Source organism: Microcaecilia unicolor, unplaced genomic scaffold (genome assembly GCF_901765095.1).
Source record: "Microcaecilia unicolor unplaced genomic scaffold, aMicUni1.1, whole genome shotgun sequence".
NCBI lineage: Eukaryota > Metazoa > Chordata > Amphibia > Gymnophiona > Siphonopidae > Microcaecilia > Microcaecilia unicolor.
The window spans coordinates 42,129-54,732 of NW_021962914.1; the positions used below are offsets into that span (position 1 = coordinate 42,129).

The 12,604-nt window shown below is 43.0% G+C and overlaps 1 protein-coding gene across 2 annotated transcripts in view; it reads right to left on the minus strand.

Moving 5' to 3' along the window:
* LOC115458659 overlaps positions 1 to 12,125 on the minus strand; it is a gene marked incomplete at its 3' end in the record, with an annotated part of 51,755 nt that extends 39,630 nt beyond the window's left edge. Inside the window, 2 exon segments of one of the 2 annotated variants that reach the window (XM_030188494.1) lie at positions 927 to 1,025; positions 12,010 to 12,125. In XM_030188494.1, coding sequence (XP_030044354.1) covers positions 927 to 996 — 70 coding nt within the window. 2 annotated transcript variants of the gene reach the window in all.
* Positions 12,126 to 12,604: the final 479 nt, after the last annotated feature.

Sequence of the window (12,604 nt, forward strand, 5' to 3'; positions counted from 1 at the left end):
CAGGCCAAATGCACTGGCTGACACTTGAACTGTTATGAGTTACCTGAAGTATATTACCTCCGTTTCCACCCAGGATACACTAGAACCAAGTGGAGAGAAAGGGGTGGGGTGGGGGAATGTGATCACTTCAGAAAGCCTGACCAAGTCCTAATCTGAGACAGCACTATAATAAACCAGGAGGCATGCTTATATCTCTGGCCCCTTCCCAAGAGTAGAGGAGGACAGTAGGCACTGCTGCTACAACCGGGAACAAGCGGGGTGGGGAAGCGATGAAATACCATCAGATTTAGCATCCCTGGGCTCTGTAGACAGGCATCCACCAATTTTAGCCCTCTAGTCTGTTTCCAAGAGGGAGATAGCCCACCTCTTTAACGCTGCTTTTGACTCCTAACCACTACTCACTTGTCCTGTACCCTTTTATCCCCACCTCTTTAATTCCCTTACCTCTTAGTTGTTCTGTTTGCCTGTCCTATTTAGATTGTGAGCTCTTTGAGCAGGGACTGTCTTTTCATGTATGGTGTACAGCACTGCGTATGCCTTGTAGTGCTATAGAAGTGATAAGTAGTAGTAGTAGGGAAATCAGCTCCAAAAGGACTATTAACTGCAGCATGCCCCAGGAACAGTCTGTGTTTCACTGGGAATCCGGACTTACGGCCTTCCAGGAGCAGCCTACTCTAAAGGGGAGAGAAGGCAGTTCTTTTTCTTTGGCTTCATCGGGTGGCAGGGGGACATAACCCATTGCCCTTGGCTGATCAGGCATGGCGAAAAGAAACTCACAAAGAGAAATCTGTATTGATCCTACCAAAATCTTACATCATGTATGAGTTGTTAAATAATATTAAATCTATCCTGAGAAGATTTTTTTTTAATGTGCAGCATGTGAAAGATGATAAAGTAGTAATACAAATTGTCTTTGGGCCACATACCTGTTATCCCATTTTTGCCATACTGGACTGGTCCTTTATGAACAGAGACTGGGATTTTTGACTTTTCCATTGCAGCCTACTCCAGAGGGTCCTTAAAAACTGGAACACAGTAGATCCAGAACATCAATTAAAATCAACTTCATTTTTCAATCAATTAGTTATGAAGCTGCTGCAGTATACATTAAACTTTTCCACAAGATCTGGGCAACACATGCCAATATAGCATCTCTATCTGAAACCACAAAGCAAGAGTTTTTTTTGCTGGCAGAAACTTACTAATACAGTTTGGAGCTCATTATCAAAACAAAAAAGTCCAAAAAATGTCATAAGGTGGCAGGAGAACATTTTTCATTCAAAAACATCTAAGTTGCAATTTTCGACACCCTGATTTTAGATGTTTTGCTCCCAATTCATCCAAATTTCAAGGGGACGTGTTTTGGGTGGGACATGGGTAGAATCAAAAGATAAGACGTTTTTCAACAATAGACCAAAATAAAAATGTCTAAGACCAAAATAAAGATGTTTTAGCTAGACCTGTTTCAATCACAACTGAAGGGTCCTTTCACTAAGGTGGGAAAAATATGCTGCGCTAGTGTAGGTGCGTGTTTTGGGCGAACACAGATCCATTTTTCAGTGCACCTGTAAAAAAGACCTTTTTAAAATTTTTGCCAAAAATGGACATGCGACAAAATAAAAATTGGCACGCGTCCATTTTGGTTCTGAGACCTTACCGCCATTGACTTAGCAGTAAGGTCTCACGTGGTAACCTTGCGGTAATCATCTACATGCGTAGAATGGCGATTACCACCAGGTTTCTGCCATGCGCAGGAAAATAAAAATTCCCAGGGTCAGCGTCTCTCTGAGGTGAAGAACCGTTTCTCTCAGCAAGAGGATGTTAGCGCATGGCTGAACAGTTGGAGGTACTGCCCATCACAGCTGAGGGATCTGGTGGATGAGATGGAAAAATCAGAATTGCCGCAATAATTTGCGAGTAGGGCTCCCAGAATCTCTCTTGGATGTGGACCTTTATAGAATCTTCTCAGAGTGGCTGCCAAAACAACTAGGCTTGAATGGCGCAAATGGGGCCTATTGATGTGAACATGCCCATAGAATTGGTGCGAAGCGGGATGGGGCAGCCAGACCAAGACCAGTGATAGCCAAGTACTTTTTTTGGCTTGAAAAGGAGCAGTTTTTTAAAGGTGTTCTGTAGGATGGGCAAGCTGGAATATGACGACCAGAACCTTTTACTTGTCAATGATTATTCAGCCCGTGTAGCGGCACAGCACAAGGAACTGGCCACGTACTGCATGGATCTTCATCAGAAGGGCGGCAGGTTCGCCTTGGTGTACCTAGCTAAGTTATGGGTCTGGCAAGAGGGGAACAACCTTACTTTGATCAATAAATTGGAAGCCAAAGTATTTGTGGAGGGTCTTAACATCACCTCAGAGCAGCTGCTCTTCGCGCCTTTCCTGCTGTTTGTGGACTTGTGTGAGAAATGTATAAATATATTGCTTTTCCATTTAACATAATTGCAAAAATAGCTTATGCCCTGGTAGAAAGGAACTCTTTAGGGATGAAAGCATAACTATACTTTTGTAGGCCCTTTCTATCAGAAAATACCATAGTATAGCTTTCTAAAATCATTAGCAAAAGGAACTCTGTTGGTTTAAAGAGACGTGTGCATATTGATAAACGTGCTGAGACAGGAAGAGAGAGAAGAAAGGGGGATAAGAAGTCCAAACTGCTGAGACCCCAAGATGCATGAAACGATTCAAGGACTGGCCTGATAGCTGAAATAAAAATGTAGCTAGGGCATGAGACCATGAAGCTGTAAAACTATGAACAACAGGAGCAGAAGGAGGGGGGTTGGGGGGGGGGGGAGGTGGAACATGCCATGTGCGAAACTATGCAAAGCTCTCACATAAAGGTTTGAAGATAAGAAAATGCAAACCGATCAGAGTAAAGATAAGATAGAGTAGAAAAAGGGAAACAGTACAAAGCCTGGTTGGGGAGGAGGATTAGAGAGAATGGATAGTAATATACAACACAGCAACAGTCAGCTTAGTTACTACTCCTCAACAGGACCAAACGCTTGGGTAAAAAGCCAGGCCTTAAGACCTGCTTAAAAAGTTTTGAATGAAAGTTCTGTGCATAGGTAGAGGGGGAGAGAATTCCAACAAGAGAGGGCAAAGAAAAAGAATGCTCAATGTCTTGTAAATTCTAGTTAAGAAACCTAGGACTCGTCAAAACTAACTGGTGGTCATTTAATGATCGAAGAAGATGGGATGGTGAGAGTGGATAAGCAGTATGGGAGCCCACGTCTGTGAGCCTTGAAAGTGAGCACTAACAATTTGAAGGTTATATGCTGATGGATGGGAAGCTAATGGTATTTCTTAAGCAATGGAGTAACATATGTTCTTGAGCATGACCCAGATAGCTATGTTCTGTAAGGTTTGTAGACGTTCGATATTGGCCTGGGTGCATACGAGGTAAACTATATTACAATAGTCTAACTGGGTTGTGAGCAGTGAAAGAATTAAAAACATCAGGGCTAAAGTAGTAGCGGACAGCTCTGAGCTGACGGAGGATAAAGAAACCTGTTTGCAAACACTGGAGATCTAGAGGACAAATGAAAGGTGTGAGTTAAGGATAATCCTTAAATAACAGAAAGAGCTGACTGGTTGAAAAGATTAACCAAAGAAATCTAAGGTGAGGTTGGCACAGAAAGGCCTCTGGAAAAACAGCATACTACGGTCTTCTCCTTATTTAAAACTAATTTGTATGCAACAAGCCAGTCAGAAATGAGCCATAAGCAGTCTTTGAAAGGATCGAGTGGTAGGAAAGAGTATCAGAATGTCATCTGCATAAAAATGAAATGCCACACCAGTGGACTGGATTAAAGTGGCAGATGGACTAAGGAATAAATTGAGAGCTCAAGAGAGACAGCCAAGACAACATTGAGCCTTTCCCAGTGAGTGTAGATTTCGTTGAGAACTGCAGTGATAACAGTTTCAGTGCTGAAATGGGTCCTGAAACCAGATTGCTACAGAATTCTGTGTAGCTGTATCAATAACCTCATATGTGGTTGAGAGTATAAATGTAAGCATTTGTGTTGCAAACTTCAGGGAGACTTGAAAGGAGAGAGAGACTGTTCTCCCAGTCTTTCCTCCTTGTTGCAACAAGATATATTATGGAGCTCTAATAAAAAGATCAGTTTTAATAATCTCATGTGGTACAATTAATTTTACTTCTACAAATGTATGTACATTTCACAATAACTGCAAAGTACATCTTAGTCTGCCCATTTCCCCTTCCTATTTTAATACCACATGCCCATTTCCCCTTCTTAATTTTAATACCACAGGCCCTATCTACTTTCCAGCTTGGTCTTAATTTCCTTTCTGTACTCAGCATGCTTTCTTGTATTCTAGTACAATCCACAACTCTTTTGGTTCAGAAGGCAGAACTTAGTTATAATTACAGGAGAAAGGTAAAAACCTACCCAGATGTCCATAGGAATCCATTAAAATTCTGTAAGACAGAGGGAAGTGACGTCACCGACGGAGATGGCAGCGTGAACTGGGAGCTCCGTCGCACCCCGAGCAAATAAAGCATTTTAATCCCGCTAAAGAGCCTTAATTTGAAGCAGAAAACACGGAGCAGCGAGCTAAAGTAATAGCCGAAAGAATGACATCGATATCGCAAGCAGCCATGATAGATCTATCAGCGTTTGCGTTTGAAAACGCATCGGCGAAAAAACATGGCGGCGCTCCGGCGGAACAGCGAGCCAATCTATCACCAGAACAACAATCGCATAACTCCCCACCTTTATTTGAAACGGGAGATGTCCCGGAGCCCGAGGAAACTACTTTGCAAGACATCGGATCCTGGATAAAGGAGATTCAGGCAGATCTTAAAGCTATGCGATCTGACCTCACGCTATTGGGGGCGGATCTGAGAGGTGAGATTGGGGCCTTGGGAGTCCGCGTGGCAGAGAACGAAGACAAGATAGAAGAACAAGCGGAGGCCATACAGAGCTTAAATGAGCAGGCAATTAAATCTAAACAAGAGTTTCAACAAGTATGGGACAAGTTAGAGGATCTTGAGAATCGCAATAGAAGAAATAATTTGAGATTCAGAGGACTGCCAGAAGTACCATTATACTCAGACTGTGAGACAGTAGTGCAAAAAATAGCGAGTGCATGGCTGGCAACAATAAAAGTTAACAAAGACCCCTCAGACATACAAATAGTGCGGGCCCACCGGGCGTTGGGAGCGCCAAGAGCTAATAAACCGCGAGACCTAATTGCCTGCTTCGGTGACTTTAAAATAAAAGAACTGATCATGCAAGCAGCTAGGGAATCCCCAGATTTTCAATGGGAGTCCTACAATATTGCTTGCTACCAAGACCTGGCAGCCGCCACTTTGAAAAGAAGAGCGGAGCTAAGGCCCTTGACTCAATTCTTACAGGCAGAAGGTATACGTTACCGATGGAGCTATCCTTTTGCTCTACGCTTTTATAAAGAGGGGAAACTTCACCAAATACGACATCTTGAAGACGCAAGAGAGCAATTGCCAAAAGCTTTTGAAAGCGCAACACATCAATCTGCTAAAACTAATCTACCAAAGCCACGGTGGCAGAGAGTCACTAGAGGCAAGGGACGACTTTGTCGGCAACAGTCAGACTCTCGACTTCGACATGATTTGGATGCACACGGATCCTGAATAAAAACTTAGAAAGACAACTTCTGAATTCAAAGAAGATCCGAAACTGAAACGAGAGGACCAACTGAAGAGTGAGACTTACTGGTTGGGAAATGTTTGACAGATTTGATATGTTATAAGTTGTAGAAAGTTGTATACTGTTATTTCATGAAAAGAGTATGATATGGAAAGGTTATATGAAGGGATTAATAAGTAGCCACCTGAAGGCGAAAAAACACTAATGATATGCAAGAACAAATAATGGGGGTGAGGTCCCTTCCCCGAAAACACACCTGTGCAATAATAACAGATGTGTCTAATAGTAGGGAGGGAGAAGGGGGGGAGGGGGGAAGGGGAGGGTAATAGAAGGGAAAAGCAAGAAATACGGATGTCCGGAATAGGTAGAAGAAAAATAGAGATATTCGGGAGCAGTCCACACATAAACTTAGAATATGACGGTCTATTTAACAAAAAACAATGTATAACATGATCTGCATGACCCTTAATGTCAAGGGATTAAACTCTCCCATGAAGAGACAGTTGTTATTTAAAGAGAGGCAACGCCTAAAAGCAGATGTGTCTTTCATACAGGAAACGCATCTGCTGCCAACTAAAGAACACCTATGCCAGGGGGGGAGAAACAATTCTATATATTTTGCATCGAACCACAAAGAGAAAAAGAAAAAGGGAGTCCTCATAATACTGACAAATAGACAACCATGGCAGGTACAAGAGATAATAAGGGATAGAGAGGGACGATACCTATTGTTAATAGTTCAGTTGGGAGATGAAATATTGTCCCTATTGAACATATATGCACCCAACACTCAGCAAGGTACCTTCTATAAGGAAATATCCAAGACCTTGAGCAAACATGTTAAAGGCACTTTACTAATAGGAGGAGACTTTAACCTGACACTACACCCAATACTAGATAACACAACAGGAGGGATACGATATGCCCAATCCGAAAGAGCGCAACTACATAAATTTATAGATAACTGGCAGGTACTGGACATTTGGAGACAGATACATCCGAAATCCAGAGGTTATACCTACTACTCTGCGGTTCACGACTCCCATTCTCGTATAGATATGTGGTTGGGACCACCAGATATATTCTCTAAAGTAATAGAGATACAAATACTTCCAAGAACGTGGTCAGATCATGCACCTGTTTTATTGGAAATAGAATGGGTAGTCAGACCTCCGGAGATTCCAGCCTGGAGGTTCCCGGATGAGCTACTGGCTGACCCTAAGATGCTTTTGCAGTTGGAAGGGGAGATAAAGGAGTATTTAGATCATAATGATAACGGAGAAGTAACTTCGCAAATACTTTGGGAAGGTCTGAAAGCAGTGGTTAGGGGGAAAATAATAACAATACAGATACATGTGAAAAAGAAAGCAAAGGCCCATGCACAAACACTACATGCGGAATTAATGGGGCTAACCATACAAGCTCAGCAGCACCCTCTACCACAACAGTCACAAGATAGGATACATAGTATTCGACTAGCGCTTAGAGAGATACAGCTAGCAGAAGTAGCAGAACATCTACAGCAAGCTAGACAAACTTACTTTGAATTTGGGAATAGGCCCTCGAGACTGTTAGCATATAAACTTAAAAAACGCAACCTAAGTTCATATATACACACGATCCAAACAGAAGAGGGCACAATGGGCACTAAATTGGAAGACATAAAAGATACCTTTTACAAATATTATCAGAGGTTATATCAGGCTGAAGACATAGCAACCCCACAAGCCACCCAGGAATATCTGGCACAAGTGACACTTCCAAAATTGACAACTGGGGAGGCAAAGGCTCTATCTGATGCAATCACTCTAGAAGAGGTACAATGGGCAATCCAGGACCTACCGAATGGGAAAGCACCAGGGCCCGATGGCTACACAAACAAATTTTATAAAAGATATAATAAAATTCTGGCCCCGCTATTAGTTCGAGTATTTAATGAAATGGAGCCCCATCGAGAGCTGCCATACTCATGGCGGCTAGCAGGCATAACACTTATTCTGAAGCCAGGTAAAGATCCTCAGAGATGTGAGTCATATCGTCCGATTTCCCTTTTGGGGACGGACTATAAAATTTTCACAAAAATCCTAGCCCATCGTCTACAACAAGTTATGCCGAAATTAGTGCATGGGGATCAAACGGGGTTCATAAGTGGGAGACAGACTTTTGATAACATTCGTAGAGCCATACATTTGATTTATGAGGCAAGAGACACAGAACAACCGATGTTGATATTGTCCCTCGACGCCGAAAAGGCGTTCGATCGAGTTCAGTGGCAATTCATGTTTTCAGTTTTGGAAAAGATAGGTATTACAGGAAGATTCGTCTCATGGATGACATTAATATATTTGAACCCTATAGCTTCTCTGCGAATAAATGGAACCAGATCTGATTTGATCTACCTTGAGAGGGGTACACGTCAGGGATGTGCGTTGTCTCCATTACTATTCGCACTTACAATGGAACCGTTGGCCCAACATATTAGACAACATGTAGATATACGGGGCTTGACCATAGGAGAGGAGACACATAAGATTATGCTGTTCGCAGACGACATTTTGCTTACGTTGACATCCCCGCGGGAATCACTACCGTGGGTGATGCAGTGTTTACAGACATATGGGAGGATAGCGGGATTCCGGGTGAACATGGCTAAGTCAGAGATCATGGGGATAGGCCTCTCCAATGAGATGACACTGGAGTTAAGTCAAAAATACCCCTTTCGGTGGGTCAGTCGATACTTGCGATATTTAGGGGTTAACCTTACAGCTAAATTAGTAGATCTATATGAGGCTAACTTCCCACAAAAAATCAAGGAATTGTTAAAGGAACTGGAAAGATGGGAAGGGCTAGAATTATCATGGATAGGACGGATTTCGGCAGTAAAAATGATGCTACTACCAAAGATTTTATATTTATTCATAGCATTGCCCCTACCGATTCCAAACCATTTTTTTCGTCACCTACAGCGCAAAGTCTTCGCATACATCTGGCAACACAAACCACCCAGGGTGAGGGCAGATATTATGTATCAACCAAAGAATAGAGGGGGCATGGGGGTACCCAACTTTAAACAATATTATCAAGCAGCCCAACTGAGGGTATTGGCGGGATGGGGTTCCAATTTCTCACCTCCTTGGCTACAGATTGAAAAACACTGGTTGAAGATAGAGAGACCAGATGCCAAATTATGGGCTCCACAGAATCAATTACTAACATGCATTCGGCGGGCACCCCCCGCAATAAGATTTCCCCTCCAGACTTGGAATGTGTTACGACAGAAACTCCTCCCGGGCAGGAAACACTTTAAACGAATGAAAATACAGACAGCCATGGGATGTCCGATAGGGGCGACAGACAATGTGTTTCGAGTCTGGAAACAAAAAGGGCTGGTAGCAATATATCAGCTATGGGAAGAGGGGAATATGATCCCATTTGCAGACCTCCAGGAGGAATTTGAACTCCCTATGTCCCACCTATATCACTACCAGAGGGTTAAGGATTACATACAACGAAAAGCTAAAAGAGAGCTTACCCTTGACGACACAGCCCTAGAAAAGGCTATAGGAGGGGGAAGTCAGAGGGGATGTATTTCCCGTCTATATAGAGCGTTGGGATCCCATTCAAACCCATTAGAACGATACACTCAGAGATGGGAAAAGGTTATGCAACAGAAATATGACAGTGATAACTGGGAAAAAGCATTGAGCTATCTGCTTAAAATATCTATTTCTAGCTCATTGGTTGAGAATGGATATAAAATGCTATACCAGTGGTACTTGACACCTAATAAGATAGCGAGAATGTATAAGAAAGAAAGTAGTTGGTGCTGGAGAGGATGTAAAGAGACTGGAGATATGGCACATATTTGGTGGATATGTCCCAAAGCACAGGCATATTGGCAAGAAATAATTAAAACATTAGAGAAATTCTTGGGGAGCCCTTATCCAATGAAGATGGAGACATGCCTATTGCAATTCCAACCGGCAGGCATAAATTCAATAACACATCGCTTGGCGTCGATGTGGATGGTAGCAGGAAAAATTGTGTTAGCATCAGCATGGAAACAATCTTTCTTACCACCGATGATACGGGTGGTACATAAAATGGACTATGTGTATCAAATGACTAAGCTAACAGCAATAAAGACAGGAAGGATTACACAATTCTACAAACAATGGGACAAATATTCAACCTGGAGGCTGAAGGATGGAGTGGACTTGGATGCCCCCAGACTAATAACAGCCCCATGATTTGATCATGGAGTAAAGACATATCATGAACCTATACCGGTTAGCAACCGCACTAGGGGAAAGTTGGGGGGGAGGGGGGTTATGTACTGGAAGTATGATTAAGTTGTGATTATCAGCATTTATGATCAATATGTAAAAACTTCAATAAAAATATTAAAAAAAAAAAAAATTCTGTAAGACAGCCGGATGTTTCTGGATTTCGCATATTCCAGACTACCTTAAATTTCGAGATCCCCTGATGTGCTGAGTCCTCTCTGTTTTCCAGTTTGCACCCTGATGCCTTTGGGAGCGCAGCTGGGCTGCCACTATCACCTTTGAAAAGGTGCAAGGGGCTGTAGCCAGAACAACTGGTAGAGCCAGAGCTGAAAATACTGCCCCAGAACACTGAAGCTAGTAATTCTCGTAAGAAGCTGTTGGGGAGGCCTTAAAGCAGTCTTCTCTCTCCACACCAGGAGGGACCTTACAGGAGACGAAGACCCTTCAGAGGCTTTATCCTCTGCACTTGAGGTTAGCAAATATTGGCGGTAGTCTAATTATTTTGTCTGTACTGCGCTCAACAAAGATAAATTCAAAAATTTTAAGTATCCACATATATCAAGTTAACATTTGCCTATGGCTTCAAAGTACTAAAGAAAATCTGAAAGCAGGGCTGGTCTTAGGCAGGGGCGACAGCAGCGGTCGCACAGGGTCTCGCACTCCCAGGGGCCCTGCAGCAGCCTTGGCATCTCTCTCCTGTTCCCTGCTTCAGCTGTCATTGCCATCTACTGTTCTCAACCTAACCACCTTGGTCAGCTTTCTCCTGCTGCCTTCTTCAATCCAGGAATGCACTTGCCTTTTTATTTTAATTACTACTATTTCATAAAGAAGGTATTGAATAATGAGGGAAGGGTTTCCTTCTTGCAGAACTGTCCAGAGTCAGTCTAAATATGCCAGCATTGTCCAGTTCAGCACACTGTCAGTAAAATTCACACAGTGTTAATTATGTTCAGTGGAAAATAAATCTGTTGGTTCAGGCTACTTGCTATGTGAATATTCAATCACTGTTTCATTATTGCTACCAAGTATTTGGGCATTTGTTTTAATTCATTTATCCAGTCCTCAAACATGCGTGGGATAAACATAAAGGAATCCTGTTCAGAAGGAATGGATCCTAAGGAGCTTAGCCGAGATTGGGTGGCAGAGCCGGTGGCGGGAGGCAGGGATGGTGCTGGGCAGACTTATACGGTCTGTGCCAGAGCCGGTGGCGGGAGGCAGGGATGGTGCTGGGCAGACTTATACGGTCTGTGCCAGAGCCGGTGGTGGGAGGCGGGGATAGTGCTGGGCAGACTTATACGGTCTGTGCCAGAACCGGTGGTGGGAGGCGGGGATTGTGCTGGGCACATTTATACGGTCTGTGCCCTGAAGAGCACAGGTACAAATCAAAGTAGGGTATACACAAAAAGTAGCACATATGAGTTTATCCTGTTGGGCAGACTGGATGGACCGTGCAGGTCTTTTTCTGCCGTCATCTACTATGTTACTTACATGCACATGGTTTTACCCAAAGGTTTCTTTGTGCTTATTTGAATGAGCATTCTGTACAAGTTTTGCTTGATTTGTCTTTATTTGAAATAAAAAAATTTAAACACATGTCAACAAGGGGCAGGGCTAGGTGGGGGCGGGGAGCCCCACCGAACTTGTCTGCAGTATACCCAGGGCCCCACAATTTTGCTAAGACCAGCCCTGTCTGCAAGTCTAATTATTTTACATTTATGCAATACTTGTATATGTATACACTCAGAAAGAAAACTTAATTAAAACCATACTTAAAACCAACTATTTTACTTTACCCTGTGATGTACAGCAAAGATGTGCTCATGAAACAAACGCTCTGGACCAGCCTCTGCAGCCAGTTTCTAGTACAGCACAGCGTCCGAAAGGGGTAAGCCGACTGAACCTTCTGCCATTCTCTGCTACTGTGGCAATGTAGCGAGCAGACAGATACCAAGTCAAACACATTTGACAGCCCTCACACGTATTAGCATCTCGCCCTCTCTTCCACTCTCCCCAGACCAGCAACTATCCCTCATTCTCAAGCCCCACCATACCATACCTTCAAACTGATCTTTGAGGATGCTGCCAATGGTAGGGATAGCATCTAACTTCTACAATTTCAAATTGTCAATTTGCCCGCCGCCGGCCCGAAACGCTCTCCAACCCTCTGACGTAACTTCCTGTTTCCGGTAGGCCGAGTCAAAGCTTCGATCTCGTTCAAGGAAGTTTAATAGACAGGCGTGGAAGTGAGCCTATCTAGTCCACTGTAAGCAAGGAAGCCAATTTGGTTAATCTCTGTTTCCACACCTCCGCGCAGCCGTCATTGCCATACACTCAAAACAAAGCAGTAGCTGATAGAAACAGTAATTATGAACTTTGTAGTTTGTGCTCATTTTTCTTTACTGTTCTATACAATACAGATGGCCAGATTTCAGTGAGGATAACCTGTTTCCTGATGGGTTCATCTTAACTGTTGTTGTAATCTGCCTTGGGAAGCCTGGTGTTATAAAGATAATGGGATATATTGAAATTACATGGAAGTAGAATTAAACTCTCCTTTCATTGGGGCACATGGAACCACATCTTCATCTGTTTTTTAGAAGTTTACCTTTTAGCTATACAAATGAATTATTCTGTTTTTTAACATGTTTCAG